This window comes from Vespa velutina, chromosome 3 (assembly GCF_912470025.1).
Source record: "Vespa velutina chromosome 3, iVesVel2.1, whole genome shotgun sequence".
Taxonomy (NCBI): Eukaryota; Metazoa; Arthropoda; class Insecta; order Hymenoptera; family Vespidae; genus Vespa; species Vespa velutina.
In genome coordinates this window covers 11,835,779-11,859,010 of record NC_062190.1, presented here as the reverse complement: position 1 = coordinate 11,859,010, position 23,232 = coordinate 11,835,779, and the positions used below count along the sequence as shown (strand labels likewise).

Genomic DNA, 23,232 nt, shown 5'->3' with positions numbered 1-23,232 from the left:
CTTCACATGTGACGTATCATTAACGACATGATTAACCTTTTTAGACGAATCTCCGTTGCTTTTTAATTAAGTAATGTACTCTATACTTTAGTGTATTTCGAATTGATTATAAGTTTCAAGATTTCAAAGAATTTCAAGAGGATTCTAACCCTATGAAAGGTTTTACCTTTCAATTAAAACGATAAAAAACTAGCTAACGTTTGTTACAAGTGAACTCGTTTATGCAGATTCATATTAAATTATTCTTACACGGTTACTAGCAAAGGATCAGCTAAGCGGTACGAGATCGCGTGAGATTCTATGCTAATCCTTCATTGGAAATACGTGAAGAGTAATCGTCGTTCGTTCTGCGAGAAATACATCGGATAACGTTTTACGTACGGTTGGTAAACTTAAACAATTTCTTTTAAAATAAAGAGAGAATCGACATTGGGTCTGTAGATTGGATCAGAGTTCAACCCAGTTTCGCGAGAAGGAGAGAGAAGAGTGAACGATTATGTACTTACGTACACGCATACGTATATAAATATACATAGAAAACAAGAAGCATTATATGTTATAAAATATAAGGTATGTAAGTGTCGCGTCATTTACATACAATTCATTTCTTTCTTTCGTGAAAGTTTCGCGTATAAGTAACGTCTGTTAGGAAGTAGGAACACGCTTGTGAGTAAAACATTGGAAAGATTTTGAAACAAACAAAAACAATCCGATCGACTTCAGGGTAGGCTGCTGATTACCGAATTAACATTTGAGAATAAGTGTTTTTCGAAACTCTTAAAGTTTCTGTGGAAAAAAAAAAGAAAAAACAGTTGAAACGAATATTCGAGTCAACACGAGTCTCCACTTTCTGGGAACATAATTCCAAGTGAAGAGTAAGAGGAGGAGGAGGAGGAGGAAGAGGAGGAAGAGGTGAGACATGGAAAAGGAGCTTCGTGGGAACGGTTAGAAAGGAAGGAAGGAAGAGAGGAAGAGAAGATACGAAAGTAGAGTCTCTAGGAAAGACGTAGAGGGCTACGAAAGGACGAAGAGACGAGAAGTGAGGGAGTGAGGGGGAGTGTGTGTGTGTGTGTGTGTGTGTGTGTGTGTAAGGGGGAGAGAGAGAAAGAAAAGAAGGGATCTACAAGTCCCCACTATTAAATCGCTCGATGAGGGAGAAGAGAGGTAAGGAGGAAGAGAAGAGGAAGAAGAAGAAGAAGAAGCTGCATTGGGGGCGGTCAGACTGTCTTCGTTCTCAGTAGATTTCTAACATTCGCATGGTAGACTTTGATCCAAATGAAAGATAATTAAAAGACTCGGTGAATCCTTCGAAAAGAGAGAAAGAAAAGAAAAAAGAAAGATCTATTACTTAAAAGAATTCCGAAGGAATTAACTATGGATATACAATCCTGATTTTCTTAATGTTCTTCTACCGGAAATTATAAGAAGTGATTATTAACTGTCAGGGAAAGGCTAATCTAAAACTGTCAACGGAGCCGAAGAAAACGTTCGTTCAGAATACCGTTTTTATTTGTCGAGACAATAGAAAAAGAATCCCATAATTAGAGGATTCAATGGTAGTGTAGAAAGAAAAAACAGAAGGTATAATACTTGGGGCGGTTCGCCTTGTCTCGAACACATACACACACACACACACTATATTTGAGAGAGAGAGAGAGAGACCAGTCACGAAAAGCAACGACTCACGAAGAGAGTCTTTAAAGAAGTTAGAAGGAGAACCTTCAGGAGAGTATACCTTGGGTTGTCTGACCAAGAAGACTTCATTCGTTAACTCGGAGTCCAATCGTACGGACAGATGGATCATCGATCTATCTTTAATAATTCGTAGATCGAATATGTCAAATTGTACAATAGTTCATTCTCATCCATGTGATACATTGGAGGATCAAAGTGTTCCAACTTGTGGTAAAGTTTACCACGTATTCTAGACTCGACCTAGACTCGGCAAAACTTTCGAAGCAGAAGTAAAAAAGATATTTATATATAAATACACACACACACACACATATATATATATATATATATATATATATATATAATTTCTCGAGAGAAAGGAAGATATTATTATCCTTGGATGCATTTTAAAAACGTTTCAACGCCATTTTGACATAACGGAGAAAGAGAGGGAGAGAGAAAGAGAGAGAGAGTGTACATTATTAAATAAAATTGAAGTCGAACGATTCGCGTATTTAATTGCGGTTGAGTTTTTAACATGAAATACAACGATACATAGATATCTAAAAAGGATATCTCTTGGGAGAGATAAAGGGAAACTTTCATCGAGGTTTCTCGTGCCAGATAACTTCTCGATATATTCGCGTTTATCGGTTCGATGCTCGTTCTATTTGTGCTCAAGGAATCGAACGGAAAACGTTTACGCGAGAATCATCTGTGGCACTTGGAATACTACTTTTCGACGAAGAATTTGCCGCAAGGACGAAGATCAAGGATCTACAGGAAGTTCTTCGTCACCCACGGAGTTTGCATCTTGTCGTATATTTTGAGCTACTTATAACGGATACCGAAAGATATATACGAAGCCGATAACTATTTTAACAGGTAAATAAAAATAATAATTTTATGGATCAAACATTTTCGATTTATACAACAATAAGTTGTTTTAAGCTTGCAACATTTATCGACAAAAAAGAGCAAAATTATGAATTTATTATATCGCAAATTTGATCTGTAATAAATGTAAATACGCTCGATCTTATTCCACAATTCATGCACCATTGATTTTTATAATAAACCACCGTAACGACACGATACGTGTGTGTTTTTTTCTTTCTTTCCTTCTTTTTTTTTTTTTAACTTTAATATCATTAGAAGAAGACAGGTAGATCGATAAATCATGCGACGTCTACGACTAACCATGACTTTTTCATTACAGCGACCGACAACATCGTCGTAAAACTTTCGAGCGTCTCGTAAACGCAAACGATTTACGATTAGTAGTATTGAACGGTCATCAAGAGATGATCAAGAACGATTCCATCGTTGGATACATTAAAAGGAAGGGACAAATTTTGTTCGATCTCTTTTTATTTGTAAAAAAAGAAGAAAAAGAAGAAGAAGAAGAAAAAAGGAAATCGATCGAAGTGGCCCAAAGCGGATGGAACACGAAATTACATTGATCGATCAATCGAACTAACAAGGTAAGGATTAAAAATCTCTGATGCGAGATAAAAAATTCGCCTTTTTTTGATTTTAATATCCAAATGATTAAGTTTGGCAAACGAAGAAAGAATTAAAAAAAAAAAAAAAAAAAGAAAACAAAAACAAAAAGATTATTAGAAATGAATTTCGAAGAAAATGCAAAATAAGAAAAGGAAATGTTTCGGTAAAAGCGGATAGAGAAGAAAGTGTATAAATAAGACGACAAAACTAGTGTACTGTACTCGTATAAGGAATACTTCCATTTTCATCGACAGGATAGCATATAAACATTAGAGAAGGAAAGACGCGCGTAAAATAAGCTGTTTGCCGGCTCGTTAACACTACGCTCGGTTACGTTAGCTTAAGATCGTTGCCACCTTTCACAAATGTCAATGTCATCGTCGTGCGCGCGAGCGTGTTCACTGTCGCCGATGCATGGCTCGGTGCACGCGACGCACGCAGACTTTCGATCTCTCAAAGATCAATGCTCTCCTCGTTTTCTCACTTATATCTTTCTTTAAATTATTATACCAATTAACGATTAAATGTTTCAACAAGAAAATAAAAACAAATTAATACCATTTGTTTCGATTGTCATAAAGAATGATTGTTTTTTTTACCATTATTATTAATGAATCATTTCCCGATAAAAGCTTTAGATTGACCTGGTTTATCGTACAAAAGAACGCATCCATAAGAACGCTAATGATTGTATAGACGATCGTAAATCAAATACATTGCATAGGAAACGTTCGAAGCGTTAGAAATCGCGATTTCATTGGCAGTCCCTTCCTTCGTGACGCGACTCGTTAGATCGGCCATAAATAATTATGACGCGCGAACGAGAGCGTTTCCTGAGAGCACATGAGAAGTAAGCACCGTTATCGAAAGAAAAATAGAAAAAAGAAAAAAAACAGAAAAAAAAAACTTTAATAATAATAAATCTATGAAAGAATGATGGTCTTGAAAGAAAAGGGAGAAATCAATTTTTTAACTCGTTCAATGCAACAACTATCAGCCGGACTAATAAGTATGTACGTATAGTGACACGCAAAAATGATCCTTGCAATAAAGTCCGTTTACTTTTATGTGAATTTAAAATGCAGAGAGAGAGAGAGAGAGAGAGAGAGAGAAGAGACAATTATTTTTACGCGTCACTGTACATCATAAATGGTTAAAGTGTAATTAGCTGTCAGTTCGAGCCGTCAGTCGGTTCTTGTAGATTCCTTTGAAGCAACAGGACGAAATCGAAATTGTTCGACGAACCTTCGAGATGTAAAGACTATTATTTGCCCTCGGTTACAACTAAGGAAACGAGAATATCTCCAAAAATAAGTATTTCCGTTAGTTCCAATGAAAATCATTCGTATATAATAATTGATCAGACTTAGTTGATAGAACTTGACCTTGTCTTTTCTTAGATCCACCGTTACTCAAGATGTCCGTTTTAGGTTTAGGAATGATAACTAGGAAGGTGTAGCGGATAGATAGATAAATTAGGAGTTGTCCGAAGCTTTAACATGAATTTCAATATGCTCGTTGAAATATTATTCCTTGATAGCTCGAGTGTTCCGAATTGTCTTAATTCAAAAATATTATACGTACATGTATAAGATAAGTAATTGCCGTAAAGACCATTATTTGGTTTGTCTTAAATTTGATTAGTTCGTCGTATCAAATAATATAGTTTGTCGAAAAATAAGGAGAATATGTTACGTGTAGATGACAGTTCTCCGACGGTAAAGATATCTAAGGCCATGAGAAGTGCCGCTATGTCCCACATAGAAGCTTCGACGGTGGACGATTCTGGGACGTCCGGTACGTTCAGTTATTATGTATCTTCCGGGACCGACAGTGTAATTCCGACGCTAGCCTTAGGTCTTTAACATTTTTGTTGGCCCTTGTTCGATCTTTTTACCTTGGCGGAACTCTTTCACTCAAATAACACTACTTTCAAGAGCGGCTTCATGGTCAATTAATTTATACCTCATCCTTGTTTTTCTTTCTCTTTCTCTCTTTCTTTTCTTTTTTTTTTTTTTCTCTCTCTCTTGTAGAACCCGATGAATTCGAGGTATCGGTTAATGGTCTCGATGATGTCATCGTCAACATCGATTCAGGAAGAACATTGAATTTATCATAGAATTTCTACGTAAATTCGAAACAAGCGTTATATCGTTTATAGATCGAACAATTCTTGAGAGCGTGGTAAATGACAAGTGGATTACTGGCACGCGTAATATACTTTTTAGGATAAATGCTCTCCCGCATTGTCGTCCTTCTACGGAACAAAGTAGGTATGCTTGGAGTGCCGGAGTGTGGAATCGGCAGTCTCGAGAGCCGGTTCACCCACCGTTCGTTCATCGAAAGCGAGCGAACGAGGAAAAAAAAAAAGGAAATATTGTCGAGTAGCGTGGGCGACTGAATTGATCCTCATTCTATTTACCACATGGAATTTCTTCGATAGTTCCGCGTTATTCAATTAACTGACATTAACTATTAATAACGAGAAGGAACGACTAAAAAAAAATATATAAATTATTAACGAACAAAACAAATTTAATTTTTATCGTAATTCCATAAATCGTATGATCGGATGGATGAGTGGGATTGAGAACGATTACAAAAGAAAAGAAAAAAGAAAAAAAAAAAAAAAAGAAAAAGAAAGGAAAGAAGAAAAAGAGATAATCGTAAGACCGAGTGAATGAGTGCAAGCAAATTTTTTTCCATAATCTTGTAATCAACTTTCGTTTTTGTTACTCCTTTTAAAGCTCATTGCATACTCGTTGGAATATCTAATTATATAGCCATTTAGCATATATTGTATATATAAGATAGGACTACCTGTCGTGAGTTGGCCGAAGGTTATTCAACCCGTCGACATCTCGTAGGAACGAAGTAACGGGTCTGGGTAGTCTCGTGCAAACTAAACGGGGGACCCTCTACGCATCGGTTCGAAGCACTGTGCTAAGGCGCCTTCTGAGCTTCTCTCTCTGTCTTTCTTTCTTTCTCCTTCTTAACACACCGATACGACTTTACTCGTCTACTCGACGTCCACCTCGAGTCAGTCAGCCGTGTACCATTGTCGAAAGATCGTCGACGATCTTAAAGACAGTGAATCACGATAAAGTTTCGATTTCTTTCATCGGTTTTTTCGCTTTTAATTCTTTGTTTCTGTTTCCTTTACTCTTTACTTTATTAATATTCTTATTACCTCTTTATATATATATATATATATATCTCTCTCTCTCTCTCTTTCTCTCTCTCTCTCTGTCTCTATCTCTCAATTCTTTCTGATCCTCTTTTGGTGACGATAAAACGAGATAAATATCGACAGATCGCACGGCAATTCACGCGGAAAATTCTTCTTTTCATTCGTTCCGCCTCGTTTACGTTTCTTACGAATAAGTGTACGCGCGTGAACGATATTGTGCATCGGTGTGATGTCCATTCCTGTGTCAATCTTGAGAGCATTTCTTTGATTTTCAGGTAAGCCTCTTAACGCATTCACGATAAATATCTTTAAATTATTTTTAATGTTTTTTTTTTTCTTTCTTTTATTATCTTGTTTATATCACATAGATACACGTACTTCGAATCGTCGATTATTCGAGATTGCCGTAAGATCAAAGAAAGTTCTTGATAAGTTGCTAGTAAGATCGAGTGAAATGCAAAACGTACAAATCAAATTCGTTTTTTCTCTTAGCAAAATATTTACTATCAATAAACACTTCCGAGACATTAGATATAGTTTCTAATTCTGAGATCGAAGAAATAGAAAGCAGTTCAATTGAGCGAATGATTTTTTTCTCTTTCTTTTCTTTTCTTTTTTTTTTTTTTACAAATTTTTGGCAAAGAACTTGTTACGTGAGGATTTCAAGTAGAACGGAGACAATTTATATTGAAATCGGACAGCTGTTTTAGTCGATGCGTTAACGGTACGTTGAACGAACCAAAAAGAGAGAAAGAATGCGGGAGAGAGAGAGAGAGAGAGAGAGAGAGAGAGAAAAAGGAAAGAAATTTCAAATACTTTCCTACGATGAGTAATGAATAATTCTTTCCATCTTTTTATTCGTTCACGATCGTAGAACGTAGAAACGTCCAATGCACGCGACTCATGCAAAGTGAGAGAGGTCCGAGAAGAAGGATGACTGGTACCGTTACTAGACACAAATATGAACGAAAAATGCAACGGTAAAAAAGAGATTCTTGAGCTTTGATCGACGTTCTTTTTAAACATAAACATCTCAATAAAATTATTATCTTCGATCGATGATCATTTATCGAATATTATCGTAAAGATTCGATGAAAGTCGATAAGAATCCAAACACCCTAATCATTTTCCTCGTAACAAATTAATACAAAATGTTCGAAAATGTCTGATTGATGATTAACCTGTTAGCTGTGCATTACGATTATACTCTGCACGAAGATATAGTAATATTTTTCTTTTATGACGTGTATACTCGTCATGTGGAAAAAGTAATTATCATTTAGTTATTTAAATACTTATTAAATAGGATAAAACGGAATAGTTTGACTTAGGGTAGCTAACGGGTTAAATAGAAATTCCTAAATTGTTCAACGAGGAATGCCTGTTTGTACTGTTAGAAAAATATTAGTTTATTATGTGACCATGTACAAAGAAAAAATAATTTTACTTGACAAAAACAAAATGGCATTGAAGATGAAATAAATGAAATAAATAATGATCACAATTTTCGTGAGCAACAGATCGATGCTCGATGATAAGTTTAAAATGCTAGTGACGCCATCGAGACAAACGATCGAAACTCGAGAATCGAATACGAACGACCCTCTCGATCGAGAGACCTTACTCGTTAAACTAGCAATAAAGGATTCGTATCGTGATCCAAACGATCACGCCGTTTCCTCCTGACTAAAGCGATTGCAAGAACGAATCTAATAATTTCTCATAGTGTTTCTTTATTTCTTCGTTTCAGAGCACGAACTAGGATGGGTCTATTCAAGATCGCGTTGATACTCTTGCTGGTAGAATTCAGTCATGCCAGGCCTCAAACAGCCGGTAAATTTTTTTCAAATATTCCGTGAAAAGTTATTGTCTTGAGCCGTGAAAGTAATTAGAAACAAATGAAGAGAGAGGGAGAGAGAGAGAGAGAGAGAGAGAGAGAGAGTAATGTGTAAGAGTTAGATTTTTTGAACAACAAAATGGATTAATAGACAATTAAGTAAATATATTCGATATAATAACGATAACGTAAAAATTCATGCAACATATGAAATTATATAACGTAAAAAGTTTGATGCAATTAAAAGCAACGAGATTAAATACGATCTCTGAGAAGCATCCATATTCAATGAAGTAAGTTAACGTAGACAGTTAAAAGAGTTAAGAGATTTCTTAGCCAATTAAGATGGGTTCTGTCACTTTCGTTTGTTCACTCGTTAGAGGATCTCTCCCTCTACGAAGGAAAGTTTTATATTGTATTTTCTTTTTTATTTCTAAACGAACGATTATCCGCGTACGCGTGGTTAACGCAATAAAAGTTTCGTTAGAAAATTTCTAATCGATACACGACTATCCTCTTCCTTCCTCAATTTCGAAAATTTTCGTCGATGCATAACGATGAGTTACCTCACATCTATCGCCTTAACAAATCGACCATATGTAGTTACCTACAATCTGCATACTTCGCAACTTTGAATGAATAAAGACTGACATTAACAGGTTCGAGAAACACGTTTGATGACGTTAGTTGTATTTTTTTTTTCTTTCTTTTTTCTTTTTTGCAGAAGCGGAAACGACTTTACGACAGGAAGTAACGACTGAGGCGAGCAACAAGGAATGGAAACTACCAAGATCGACGGAAAAAACTACCGAAAATGTTCGTCGAGGTGACAGCAGGTATACGGAGAACTCCGGAAATAGTAGAAAGTCTTACATTATCTATTATCGCGATACTAATGCTAGCTCGTCGTTCAAAAGTAGAAATAGTAGTAGTAATAGTAGTAATGGTAGAATCAGTGGTAATAATACTAGAGAGGAGGTAAGTTCAGGATCGGTTGATTCCGTTAGGGGCTCGTTCGACTGGTCCAAGTTATTAAATAGAGAAGGATATTTTCGAAGGAATAATCTTACGAATGAATTTCCGTATCGTACTGCTAAACTATTAAATCACGATAAACGCGATAGATCGATTTATGCCTCCCGTCGTTTGAATATTTCGAAAGTCGAAAATTTAGGTAAGCCGAAAAATGTAGTAACCGGACTAGGTGATCCTCGTTATTCCAGGCTCGATAATTTTCAACGTAAAGCTTTGAATAATTCAGGAAAGAGAAGACTCGAAACGAATGAACTGGCCTTGAACCAGAATTTAAAGTCAGAAGAACAAGTAGATATACTGGATGGCAAAAACATTGTAGCAGCATCGACTTATAGAAACTCTGTCAAGGTCAGGCATCATGGTAGTACTCCTGTGATGCTTTCTTCCAACCGGTTTGATCAAGTCGGTGCTGTGAGGCATCTTACGAATACCATATCGAGGGATCGTGGGAACTACTTTACTAGATTGACATTCACTGAGAGAATTAAAAATGATCAAGGAACTTTTTCTAAAGAGAATGTTAATGATTTTAACGAATCGACGAAGAATTCGGAATTGTCGACGAACGTTAGGAATATTGTTTCTCGCTATCCTTCGATTAATTTCATGAGACAGGATGTTAATGTTGATAAAAAAAACAAAACTGATGTTTCCCAATTGGAGGATCAAATCTTTCCTGCTGATTCCTTTTTAACAAATTGGCCGAATGATTTTCCAAAAGATGCCGAAGATCTTTATAATTACGAGAGATATACGTCCTTTCCAGAGCAAGTTCAAAATACCGATCAGCTGATTAGTTCTAGCAGTAACAACAATTCGAGTGTCCATCATCGAATACCTGCCATGCAAGCTGGTATTCAAGAAATCGTTCAGTGGATGAAGGTTCCAGCGTTTGCCTCGAATAAAAGTCAAATGTTGGAGGACGACGAGTTCGATGGTCCAATCAGTGTTACTTTTAAGCCACTTTATGATGATCTCGAGCCCAATCTCCCTTTGAAAACTTCGGAAAATGATAGTTTTAACACTAACAATGGTAATACTTTACTCGATAAATTGATAGACGTCTCGCCAGGATGGCAAACGTCCACGACAAATTATGATTTAATACCAACGGCGTCTTTGCCGCAAAAGAAGCTCGGATATAAGCCTATAACGCAAATAACGCAAAACACGGTCGTTCATATTTTGAAAAGTCACTCGAAAAAGTCTAACAGCACTTTGACAGGAATAAAAGATCTTCAAAATAATTCAAAGCCTATTACTTCTGTCCAAGGTTCTTCCGTTAGTTCAGATTCACGACCAAACGTAGAGTTAATGTTCTTATCGGAAAAAGATAAGATCAAAGAAAACGTTAAGTTCGATGAGAATTGTCCTACCATCATGATAAATTCGTTCACCAAAGTAAATAATACGATTCAAAGTAAGGAAGGATGTACGGATTTGAATATTATCATTAATTCACACATTTTAAACACTAACGTGATAAAGCCCGTAGAGACGATCATCGATGACCCCAATAACGTGAATTCGTTTGCAGGTGAAAATAATAAATATGTAGGATCGATAGAAAATGTTTACCCATCCGTTCAAACTTACAATTACGAGCCTTCACCAACCGCAATTTACAATCCTCCCTCGTACCAAGATGATTATATACCTCAGAAAGATGAGATATTTCAATCCGAGGTCTCCTCCGAACCTAACGACGTTTCTTCCGACGTACCAACACTTCAGGTTGTCCAGAATACTCAAGTAAGCGTGGCGAGCTTGAACGATCAACCTAATGACATTGATGGTTGGACATTTTCCGAAACACCAGGCGAAACTTCAGAAGGATCTTCTGATTCGGTTAATGACGCTGTATCTTCTTCGGAAAATCAAGAACAACTTGCTTCCATCGTTAGCGATTTTTCTGGAAGTCAACAGGCAAATAGTAACGGTGGTATAGATAGTTTGCAAGCTGCAGGACTTTCAAATCGTCCTAGTTTGCCTAACGCAGTATCTCAGTTGATCGATAATCGTCCTTCCAGCGGTTCTGCTTTAGGATCTGCTATCAGCAATGACGATAATGACGATGACGACGACGAGGACGAGGACGACGACGACGACGACGACGACGACGATGGCTTTGATCTATCTCCTAGTGGTGTTTTGGAATCGATAACCTCGACCTTCACGTATCTTACGTTCTTCAATCCATTGAACTACAGCTTGTTCAGTCTAGCCGCTGCTCCTTTTGCCGCCATCGCTGCTGGTATTTTAGGAATAGCTGCCTTTATATTTCCTTGGACGATTCCAAGTGCCTTCGATTTTGGTCGATCTTCTGACTCTATTACGATCAGATTTAGGCCTAATCTCGATGAAGTCGTTAGACACTCTTTGCAAAAATACGAGCGATTGAACGAATGGAAAAGTAAAAAAAGGAAGAAACGAGATCTGTTTTCTTATCTATGACCAACTAAAATTGGTATTAACTATTGTAGATATTTATTTAATCGATAAGTATAATATTAAATTGAAATAGAGATTGTAAACAGTAAAAAGGAATTCCTTTATATCATAAGTTTAATGTTAATTAATGATTTAATTTGAAGTGACAGGTATCCTTGATATCTCCTTAATAATTTCAATTTTTCTAGAGATATAATCGCATCGAAACAGGTCAAATTGATCATCGTCATACGCAGTATGAATTTGTAATATGAATAAAATATTCCAAGTAAAAGAACCTTGTGATTTTATTTCAGTTTAACCGCATTGCGTGCGAGTTCATTTTAACGTGAAATTATAAGACAAAAGAATTGCCGAGATATTTATAAATATATAATTCATTCAGACGACACATCCCATGTCCTCATTTCCTTGAAATAATGCGGTAATATAAATATTGTACAGACGATTTTAACTATCCTTTTTCGTCGAAGGTAAGACCATTAAAAATCTAACGTCTAAAGCACGAAATACTGTCTGTTATTGAGATAAAAATCGCTGATGATACTAAACGATAATATTAATTATCTAAGAACAATATTGTGGAACAATATTGTCCTAGAAAACAATAAGGTTTAACAGAAAAATTACTCGCACATGAAACGTAACGATCTCACACGAGATTTTCATTTCAGTGTTCAACTGACGAATGAAACGCAACGCCAGCTGAAAGATCTCCAGCACATCAACCAGTCATTAAGAACGGTCGCTACGCAATTGCTAAATGTAACGGGTCATAACGAAGGGATTAAAGAAACGAAAATTGAAACGAAGGATTCGAGATTGAACGGGAAGGACGATGCATCTTTCGTGAAGGAAATTAACGCGGAAATAAGCAATCTCGAATCGATGGGAGTTAATTTTGGTAGACCTATGAATTCGAAATTTGGTTATTTCGAGAGTAGTCATCCTGGTCAGGCAATGGTCATGACCGAGGAAGAACTCGAGAAGGAAATGAGTTCTACCAGATTAATGGCAGGTTATAAGAATCATCCGACGACAACCGGCGGTATCTCGACGTGGATTTTATTAAATCCACCATCGACGACGACAAAGAGTCTCACCGAGAACGATCGACCTACCACGCCGAAACAATCTGAGAACGATGTAAGATATACTTTAAAGCCGATCGTGACCCATGGGAGAATAGAGATAAAGAATACGAAGAACGAGCAAAAGGTAACGTCACAATTGCCATCGACTGCCTCGATAGAGAAAGTCATCTTTTCAAGTACGAAGAAAGCTACGAATAATAGTACTTTGAAAAAAATTACTCCTGGTAATAATTCCTCGAAACAGGACGAGACAACGCAATCTTTGGCCAAGTTAGAAGCCATCGAAAGTACGACTTCGAAGGTATCACGTACAACCGTTGCCTCGGCTGCGGATAATAAAGTAACGTCGACAGTATCGACGTCTTCAGGTGCGACCACAAAAAGGATTCAAATTATAAGATCGACTTTAAAGGCAAAGCTCACGACGACTCCTAGACCCACTGTTCCAAATAAATCTGGTACAACGGCAGTTAAAAGACCTCAACAAGGCAAACCTAAGCCGTCTCAGGTGAAAAGGACAACGGTGAAACCTGAAATAACGAAGAACGACAATTCCTCCTCGACGGCTAAGGTTGAAAAAGTTACGTTCAAAGCGGTGCCGATGATTACAACGCCACGAACTAAGAACGAGATAACGGAGAAACCGATATTCGTCACGAAGATCAAGGCATCCGTTTTAATGGACACTCAGAAAACTGCACCTGCGAACGTTGATGTTTCTACCGTTTCTAAAAGCAATTTTTCGGATACCGATCTAATCGAGATACCGATCAAATCGAAACCTCTTGGAACGAGCGTAAATAACGTCTTGAAAGTGCAATTGAAGAAGCCAATCGACGAATCCACTCAAATCGAAATAGAGCCAATTAAACAGAACGGGACGATTCTAAAAATGACGGAGAAGAAACAATCTGACAATGATATGACTGACATTGGCTTAATTAATCTCAATGGTTCTAGCATAGATTTGAAATTTGATTTTAATCCTGAATTGACGAAGATCAGTACCGAAACGGATAGTTCAGCGGATTCATTGACAACGTCCTCCACTCAATCGTCATATACGACAACGAAACGACAGAGAAACTCGAATAAGAGGAAGAAGAACAAGATTAGACGTCGAAGACCATCGAGCACGACACCGTTAACAACGACCACGGTTACGACGACGACAACAACGATAGCTCCTTCACCGATTGACGAAATAAACGAGGTATCGGCCGAACCGATTCTTTTGGACAACGCTATTCAAGAATCAAAGGTCGAGCCAGAATCCAAAATAACGAATAATATTACGAAGACGAAGAAGAAGCCACCTCAAAAGGGAATCAGTACGCAGATCTATAATTTTCTTAGCAGAGAAGTAATGCCCAGTTTTGGGGTGATGTCCTTGCTCGGTCTTGGCCTGGGATTAGCTTCCTATTTTCTGTATCCTTTTGGTGGAACAATCACGCGAAGAAATTATGAGGTGGAACCGAATTACAAGTACAATTTGGATGAATACGGAGGTAATTATGGACAGAACGAAGAGGAAGTATTGTCGAAAGTTCTCCAAGGTATGACCAATCATGAGAATAAGTTTGGTGCTGGATCAGACGGGATCAAGGATTTCGATAAAAATTATTATCGTTATCATCATTATGACGGTGCATACGATACTCAATCGATAAGAAGGACGGATCAAAGATATCCTTTACCATCGTCATCGCCAATTTACAAGCCAACCGAAAATACGGGGTCTGTCTTAAAATATCGTAATACCGATTACAGATATTCCGAAGCACAAACCACTCCAACTTATTATGATCCACAAAAACATAACGAATTTGTGATTGGTCAAGATAATACGGGAAATCGACAATTCGTTGTTGGTAACATACCTAAAGATTATCCATCCTTTACCGACAAACATTCTACTTTATCGACGTCTAATAAAAAAGATCCCAACGTTTTCCACGAATCAACGGAAAGTGACTTGACGCAATTTGAGCGTGACATAGCTCAAGGTCTCAACTTTCCACCAAATTCGGTGAACGGACAGGGCTATCAATCGGAAACGCAAACTTTACGACCCGAGGATGGTTACGAGGAGATCGAGATCACACCTACTGCTGTGGCCGTTGAACATGGACCTAGATCTTTAAAGATAAAACGTTCGATCCTTAATAAAGTGAATGTTATTAATCGTTCTTCCAGATCGAAAAGGGATTCTGTCATTCAAATAATCCCGTCAAGACATGAACTAGAAAAAGAACAAAAAGAAGAGGACTTTAGCAATGAAATTTTAGATATTATCGACTCTACTATATCTGGCGGCGAAGAGAAAAAAATAAAAGACAACGAGGTTGACGATTTTGTTTCATCTAAGAAAAAACTTCGCGAGGAATCTCATAAGTATCATAAAGAAATAGATTCGAGAAATGAGATCCAAAGTAACGAGACCGAAAACGACACTAATTCGAACAAAAATGTATTCGACGACAAGAGGGAGATCGTAGAAAAAATAACGACTGGAAAACAAATCGATAAAATGGAAGAATATTCGGGCAATGGGTCTTTTGCAACTTCGACATCTTCTTTGACGAGCGATGTGTCTGATGCAACCGAACGCGTGAAAGATATCGAAGAAACGACCGTCGAATGGTTCGAAAATACAACGACGAAAAAATCGACCGAAGAAGAAGAAGCAGGAGGAGGATTCAATCTCTTCAATTTTGTTAAAAAAGTAGCTGAAATTAAGTTTAGATTAGGCTTGACGATCTTGAAACACGCAAGCGAAGGTTTCGCGAGATACCTGGGACACGTGCAAAAAAGGATCAATGGCGAGGAATAGGATGTAACGTACGTATAATGTTATCTTTCGAAATTCACGAATAGAAAGGAGAATTGTATGTGATTGAAGATGCGACCAAATTGTATCGTCTCTTCTTCTTATATATCCGCTTCAGCGTGTATGTTTTATTTTAGGATTACGTAGAACCAGTTTTACACGTTTGTCCCAATATCAGTCTTATTTAAGCTGATCGTAAATAACTTAATAACTTGAATAACTTAATGACGGCGAAACTATCGCAATTATTTTTCATAGTCAACTCGTCAATCGAGCTTTAAGGAATATCTTTTAATATTGTTATGACGATCAAGAAAATCTAACGAATATCAAAACGATGTTCTCGTGATTGATAGTAGATTTGGCTCAATTCAGATGTTGACGCTTATCATATATGTGAAACCATCACATGCTTGCAAGTGAATGGGATAAGGGGGAGAAGGAGGAGGAGAGAAATAACGGGATTTAGTCGTTCTTTTTATCGGAATTTTATTGTTTTAAAGAGAAAAAAGAAAGAAAGAAAAGAAAAAAAAACAAGAAAAAAAGGGAGAAGTTACCGAGAAAACACGTTTGAAAAAGGTAGTGGGCATTTTTTTTTATAAGACTGTCACCCCATGTTTACACACACGCAAACAAACACACGCGCACGCACACGTTGTTTTATTGAAAATTCACTTTATGTTACATTTCCATGTACGTGTGTCTTTTCCCTCTCGGTACGAGGATATATAAAAATCTAGTAGAGTGTTTATTACGTATTTATAAATAAATAAATAAATAAATAAATAAGTTAAAATAAATATTGCTACGCAGTATTCTGTGCCGTGTAAATAAAAATAAAATGTTGAAAGAAAAAAGAAAAAAAAAAATATATATATATATATATATATACCAATGAGAGAGACTTTCATTCGATATTCCTACAACATTAATGAATAAACATATCGAAATAAATACGATAATAAATAGCAATAAATTATCCGAAACAATAATCAAACGAATTAATGTTTCATTCTCTCTTAGCTACGTAATCTTCGGATTCTATAGGTCGACATTCATCAAAGAAAAATATACTAAAGGGCTATCGGTCAGTCGGTAAATCGTAACTAAATGGAAAGTAAATATTGAATGTCCCCTGTAACAGTAACCCTAGTTCAGCATAATACCATACTGTTATACTCGTTATCCAATCTATTAAGGATGCAACAGGTGTGCTTTAACCGCGATCGATCCTACACCATCCACAATATATGTACGCATTTTGTCTATACGTTCTAGCTAACGCATAATCCATCGATATCAATGACTGTCTATATTCTTTGATCGTAAATGCAAAGTCCTCTTATGTTAGACCGTTCAATAGGGTGCGCGCGCGCACACACACACATACATATATATATATATATATATATATATATATATATATATGTATATATCATGTAAAATACGGTAGCGACCCCGTTTGTAGAAACTATATAGTCATTGAATGACACGGTGGAGATAGGCGTTACAGGACCGTTTGCCATAACAGAACTTTCATGATCAAGCGAGTGCAACAACACTTCCGTTCGTCGATTTGCCCCGTCGAGTCACGATGTTCCTTATAAAGTACATATAACTATAGTATCGGTATTATATTCCATGGATACTACCTAATTGTACCTGTAACGATCGCATCACGATTTTAAGACGCGCGTAAACCTCCTTTCTCGTGCGGCATACGAATTTGATCTACGATCAAAAATATCTTTTCTTCGAGCCCTCGTATTTCTTTCCAAGATTATGCAGATCTATTCCAAGACCGTGAAACTTCCGCAGTGTGTCTTCTTTCAACGTCAGATCCCGTTTCTTTCGTCCGAGCATCATAGGAATCATCATTGCCATAGTCGCCGGTAACATACCTGTTTTCATAAATATGATAAGATACGTTAATTCAACGAGTAAAATAATAAATACAACGACGCGTTCTCCGCGATGACGAACCTGCTCCGACTGCCGCGAGAACCGCTGAACTTGAAACTTGACCCCCGCCGTTCAATGTGTTCCTGATTGGTCGTTTTTTCAATATAGTCGGTAATGTTGTCGCTCTGTCTCTCTCGTATTCCTTTCGGCTCTGATCGACGCTCTTGAAAGTCCTCTCGACTTCTAAGAGACCGCCGTGCGATGTTGTAGTGTTGGTGCCGTTGATCGACGGTAACACCGTCAACCTGACCTAGGTAAGCCATATTTCATAAAGTAACTGTCGATAATCGATCGAATAAGTAATTCTATCCGTCAAAAAAAAGAAAAAAGAAACAAAAGAAAAGAAAAAAGAATAAATAACTGTTTACTTTCTAAACAAGGTATCATAAAAGTCTGAAACTCGTGTTACTTTGCATGTAATCAATATAACAAGTCATTTATCACTGACACGAAAAAAGATCCTTAAGAACCGGTTTCGATATTAATTTTCGATTCAATTTGCACTTTGGACTGTTGTCATTAATTTTGAATTGGATATATATTAATTTTTCTATTATATCTTTAAAATAATTATATTCTTAAATCTATTCGAAATATCTCTTTAAACTTCTAGCCTAACCTGCCGCTTTGATGTCATAACGGCAATGGTTGGATCGACGTTCTCTTTGTTGCTGGATTTCGTTTTATTTCCATTCAATAGTTTGACCAGTTCAGGAGTCAATGTGTCGATTTTGATGGATCTCTGACGGGACTTGGAATATCCTCTGTTCGTTGATAGAAGTACCCATTGTCCATCTCCGTTAGATGGATGAGAAGATGGATGATTATTACCGTATTGATAATGCGAGAAATTTGGTCTGTCGCTTGGTCTAGGTCTGTCCAATGATTCGGTTCTCGGTGGAAAGTCGTGCCAATCGTTGTTAGTCTCGTCGGCATGATTGCTTTCAGGATATCTGTCTAAAAAAGGATGTGGTCTAGAAGATTGAGGCCTGTTGTTCCATGTATTTGGAAAGTTGGTAGGCCTGTCGTCGGTTATAATATCAGTTGGCCGATGAATATTAGAAGGGTATTTGTCCCAAGATGGCTTCTCCGGTGGCCACTTTTGAGCTTGATTAGAAACTTGATCGTACTTGTCTGGATAATAAGACGGACGAGAGGACGACGATGGTTTTTGCCATGGTTTTTCATTACCGTTTTCTTGCCAATAAGGTTTTGGCTTTTCGTGCCTAAATGTTTAATCGTTACGAGTGAAAGAACGTAAACACGTGAAAATGACAAATCGTAAACACAATTAAATTACCAAGGTTTGTTGTTTTCATAAGTCGGCCTGGAGGAATAATCGGACGTCCATGGTTTAGCCATGCTAGGTTTCTCCCATGGTTTTATCTCTGGCCAAGGACGTTGAGTACTTGGATTTGCCTGCCACTTTGAAATTTTACTTTTGGACCATGGTATTGCATCTAGCGTAACCCAACCATTTCTATCGTCGTGAGAGTTCATACCATAATACTTATTTCTTTTCAATGTATCATTCAAAATCTCACTAAGCTATAAATAAAAACAAAAGAAAAAAAAAAGAAAGAGATAAAGATGCCGTTGCTCGTAGTATGTATTTCTTGGAAAAACAAAACAAAACAAAAAAATAAAAGAAAGAAAGTACTTACCTTGTCCTCGTTTAAAGTAGAATTGATAGGATCCAAAGTGGATTTTTCATCGTCGAGTATAGTAGTGAAAGAATCAGTGGTAGACTCGTCAACTTCAAGAATGAGCGGATCCACCGTTGGTTTAGAGAATTTCAACGGAAGTTTAAAGTCTTTTTCGGTAGAACTTTTAATTTTATTGGCGTAATCCTCGAGGAACTTGTTGAGTACATCGGGATTGAATGTGGAGGTCTCAAAACTATTTCGTCTGTCGTATTCCAGGGTCAAGGCATCTCGAATCATTCTTTCATCGTTATTTCGTTGATCGTCCCTAGTTTCATCGGATAACGGGCCTTGAGTCATAGCAATCGGTTCCTGAGGTATTCGAAGATTTTCGTTCTTCGTTTTGAACAATTCGGAGGCATTGGTCCTCATTTTAACAAAGTATCTGGTGTTGCAATAGGAACCTTCTAGGATGAAGATTAAAAGAAGCAAACAGATCGTTCCGTTCGTGATCGCCATCTGCAAAAAAATGATTAGAAAATTTGTCTCCGATTAAATCCTTGATTGTTCACTGTCTTTCACTGACCGTGTAGATATGGTGTATCGAATTACACGATAAAGCCTTCCAACGTAGAGATGTTTAATTACATGAACAAGGCGAATCGTTGTTGAGTCTCAAAGTGAGAACCCGTTATCGTTGGCGGCCACGGCAACGTGCACACTAGTAGCAGTAGTCAGCCAAGAAGAGCAGATAGAAAGAAGAGTAACAAAGAACGACCTCGCCTCTTCAAGGTCCGTGATGGTTCTGTTACTGAGAGGTTGGCCTCGTTTGCTTTTAATCCAGGTCCCCACTTCGAATGTACTTGGTCCATTTTACATCTCCTTCTCGACCTGGCGCTGTTGGATTTCCTTGTCCTTGTCTAGCCTGGTCACCGAGGAAACGGATTCTTCTCCTCTCTTTCTCTCTCTCTCTCTCTCTCTCTCTCTCTCTCCTTCTTTTTCACATGTTCTAACTTCGCCATTTCTCCTTTCCACACTCCTCTTCTTCGGCGATAGCCTCGGCGATCATTCGAACAATAGGACCAAGATAAAGACAAGGAACGATCTATGGATCAGATAAAATCCAATTGACCGGAGCTGTTTCTTATAATCGACAAACGATATATTTGCAAATAAATATATGCAAGACATATTGGCACGTTTACGTTGGCGTATTTTATCGAATGAACTTGAAAAGACCGTACCCTGTCACTGGCACGCGGTGAAAGAAGAAAGACATTCGTCACGCACTAATTACACCGGTCACCCGTAACAATCACGCACCTTCTCGCGACATCCTCTAGTCTTCCTTAAATCTTTCCTTTCGAATAATCGTTCAACTAAAAGCCTAAAATTTCTTTGTCCTCAAGTCAAAATTTCAACTTTCGCTCGTTTGTACGTGAAAATTGCTTCACGAAATGAAACTAATTCTTCCACCTGTCTCTTTTGTAGAAATCATTGTCCAGCTAAGTTAGAGAAATTGGTTTAATGTTTCGGATAAATTGTAAGAGTATCGACGATAACATCGATTTAGGACACGACGGAAGAACCGGAGAAAGACAAAGAAGGTTGATGGCAATTTTCATGGTCGGTAAATTACTGATTTGACCTCCTTCAACGTACGCACTATCGTCGTCGTCGTCGTCGTCGTCGTCGTCGTCGTCGTCGTCGTCGTCGTCGTCGTCGTTGTCGTCGTCGTCTATGGGGAAAAGAAACAAACGTCGAGGATTCAAAGGAAAAATCGGTCGTTTGACGATTTTTTCGCTTTCTCGGCACAGAAACCTCAACCTCACTTTTTTGCTCGTATCTTTGTACGTATACCTACAACTCTAACTCTTAGGTCTCTTTATAGTTGTCATCGAGTAAAACGCGAATAGAACAACTTTTGACGTTTTACGATCGAACAGATCACATTGATTTTCATGAATTTTTTCTTTCCATTGAAATACGATGCTAAAATGCAAGTCGATATATATATATATATATATATATACATATCTACAAGGTATATTTAGATATCTATATAATTGAAGAAAGTATTCAAAGTTGTAAAGATTTTCTTAAGATAACTATAATAACTATCCCTTTGAGTTCGACGATTCTATATAATGATTTTTCTTGCTTCCGATTCCGATCGAACGTCGTGCGGTTTGATGGCCTACTCAAAACCGGAATTGGGTTGGCCAATGAAGCCGCGAAAACGACGACAACGACGACGACGACGATGACGATGACGACGATGAGGAGGAGAGGAGGAGGAAAAGGGAAACGAAAAAGGAAAGAAGAATAAGAAAAGAAAAAGAAAATGAAAAAGAAAAAAGACACGCGAATGCTACTTTCATTGTTGGCTATGTTCCTATGAGAGAAAAAGAAGCTACCATATTAGATATTAAACCGAGCATACTACCATCGAGCACCCCACCCCAACCCCTTCCACATCTTCTCTCTTTCTTGTTTACGCGTATTCGTATACAGTGAAAAGATGGAAAGAGAGGGACACGATGATCCAAGCTAGCCTGGATATTCTACGAGCTTCACGCATCGACAACGAGTTTCCAAGGAAAGTACTCCTCGCGATAATTGCATGGTTTTACCGTCGTGCTACGATCTACGCATCACTGAGTTACACACACATACATACATACATACATACATACATATATATATATACATATATTTATACATACGCACATAGATAAATAGATAGGTACATATGCAGCTATATATATCTATGTTTATATATATATATATATATACATACAAAGCAAAAGCCTGTTCATCTCACGAAAAACACGTTAGACCGGATTCGAAATGGTCTAATTGTTGCTCTTACAAATCTGTTTTAGGAATTCTTATACATTTTATGGAAGATGTCACGAGGAACGATATTCGAGATAAGAGATCGGTTCGCGATTAGAAATTATTCGTGTTTGTTATTACGAGAGAGATTTAATGAGAACGATGTAAATGATCGGGTAAAATTTGTTTGCAGTTGAGAACTCCCGACATATAAATGGATTTCTTCGGATCGTATAAAATCTTTCTTTCCTTCTTTTTTTTCTTTTCCTTTTTTCTTCTTTTCTTTCTTTCTTTCTTTCATTTCTTTCCTTCTTTTCTTTTCTTTTTTTCTCCCTTACTTTTTCTTTTGTTTCGAATGCTCTCTCTTACAGAGCGAAATAATAATTTCACGGAAGACGAGAAAGAACGGAAGAGATGGAAAGACTTTCTAAGTTGCGTTTTATCGACGAGCGGCGAGAGTCGAGTGACCTTATTTCGTATACCGAGGTCACTCGAATAGATACATCTCCACCCGATTGTACGCACTAATACGACCAAGTCATGATGGAAAATTCGAAAGAGGGAAAGAGATAGAGCTATTTACCGTCTCGTTGATTCCTTATCGTAAATCGAATGATCAAGCAAAAGATCTTTAATTGCGAGAAAAGAAATCGAAGCCTTTAACGAATTGACAATCTTCTTGGATTTAAAAAAGAAATGGATAATCGATGAAATATTCTGTCTATGAATTTGACACACTACGCACCGTGCGCTAAGATGCAACGTTTATGACAGTTAACACCTGCTACCTGAACTAAACGTCACCGTACTTCTTTGTCGTCGACAATTGGAGTAAGAACGATGATTAAGAGACTAGAGATTTTTAGAAAACGTTCAACTTTACGACAACGTTAAAGGCAAGAAACGTCAAAGGCACGGTTTAGTCGTGTACTGCCAAGTAAAGAGAAGAGATTCTTATTCTTGAAATCGTCGTATCTCGAAAACTTCTCAAAGTATATAAGAGACATGGATCTTTATGTTAAAAGTTTCTTTCTTATCTACTTTTTGATCCTTGCTAACGTTTTCACCGAAAATACAACAAAATCATCCGATGAAAATAATTCTAAATCGTTCGTAGAATCGACAGAAGATAATCTATCTCAGGAGGAGGATTTTACGACAGAGGCAACTT

General features: G+C 37.3%; 3 protein-coding genes across 19 annotated transcripts in view; 2 read left to right on the top strand and 1 right to left on the bottom strand.

Annotated features, from left to right (window-relative positions):
- Positions 1 to 903: 903 nt before the first annotated feature.
- LOC124947553 (serine-rich adhesin for platelets-like) lies at positions 904 to 22,545 on the top strand. 6 transcript variants are annotated; one of them, XM_047489868.1, is made up of 6 exons: positions 5,276 to 6,645; positions 7,245 to 7,350; positions 8,122 to 8,204; positions 8,933 to 9,044; positions 12,369 to 15,629; positions 22,433 to 22,545. In XM_047489868.1, exons 2-5 carry the CDS (start codon positions 7,274 to 7,276, stop codon positions 15,619 to 15,621), a joined length of 3,525 nt encoding a protein of 1,174 aa, XP_047345824.1. In that variant the 5' UTR covers positions 5,276 to 6,645; positions 7,245 to 7,273; the 3' UTR covers positions 15,622 to 15,629; positions 22,433 to 22,545. The 6 variants fall into 6 exon arrangements, with proteins under 6 accessions (XP_047345826.1, XP_047345827.1, XP_047345824.1 ...); XM_047489867.1 differs by lacking the exon at positions 22,433 to 22,545 and adding an exon at positions 15,756 to 16,999; XM_047489870.1 differs by lacking the exons at positions 5,276 to 6,645; positions 7,245 to 7,350; positions 22,433 to 22,545 and adding exons at positions 904 to 2,559; positions 2,894 to 3,158 and having other exon boundaries at positions 12,369 to 16,996.
- Positions 15,843 to 23,232, bottom strand: part of LOC124947562 — a 101,773-nt gene continuing 94,383 nt past the window's right edge. For 9 of the 12 annotated variants that reach the window (XM_047489888.1, XM_047489892.1, XM_047489894.1 and 6 more), the window contains 6 exons: positions 19,810 to 20,328; positions 19,245 to 19,742; positions 18,881 to 19,128; positions 18,200 to 18,806; positions 17,602 to 17,830; positions 15,844 to 17,519 (listed from right to left, as the gene is read on the bottom strand). In XM_047489888.1, coding sequence (XP_047345844.1) covers positions 17,356 to 17,519; positions 17,602 to 17,830; positions 18,200 to 18,806; positions 18,881 to 19,128; positions 19,245 to 19,742 — 1,746 coding nt within the window. In that variant the 5' untranslated portion in view covers positions 19,810 to 20,328 and the 3' untranslated portion in view covers positions 15,844 to 17,355. The other 3 variants (XM_047489898.1, XM_047489899.1, XM_047489901.1) reach the window with 3 other exon arrangements.
- LOC124947563 overlaps positions 23,063 to 23,232 on the top strand; it is a 3,012-nt gene continuing 2,842 nt past the window's right edge. The window contains exon 1 of the mRNA XM_047489902.1: positions 23,063 to 23,232. This exon is cut by the window's right edge and continues 796 nt beyond it. Within this exon, the coding sequence (XP_047345858.1) occupies positions 23,067 to 23,232 (166 nt within the window). The 5' untranslated portion in view covers positions 23,063 to 23,066.

Coding starts and splice junctions, on each gene's coding strand:
- LOC124947553 (XM_047489871.1), top strand. CDS start 7,274: ATGCAAAGTGAGAGAGGTCCGAGAAGAAGGATGACTGGTACCGTTACT. Junction 7,351..8,121: donor TATGAACGAAAAATGCAACG/GTAAAAAAGAGA, acceptor TCTTCGTTTCAG/AGCACGAACTAGGATGGGTC. Junction 8,205..8,932: donor TGCCAGGCCTCAAACAGCCG/GTAAATTTTTTT, acceptor TCTTTTTTGCAG/AAGCGGAAACGACTTTACGA.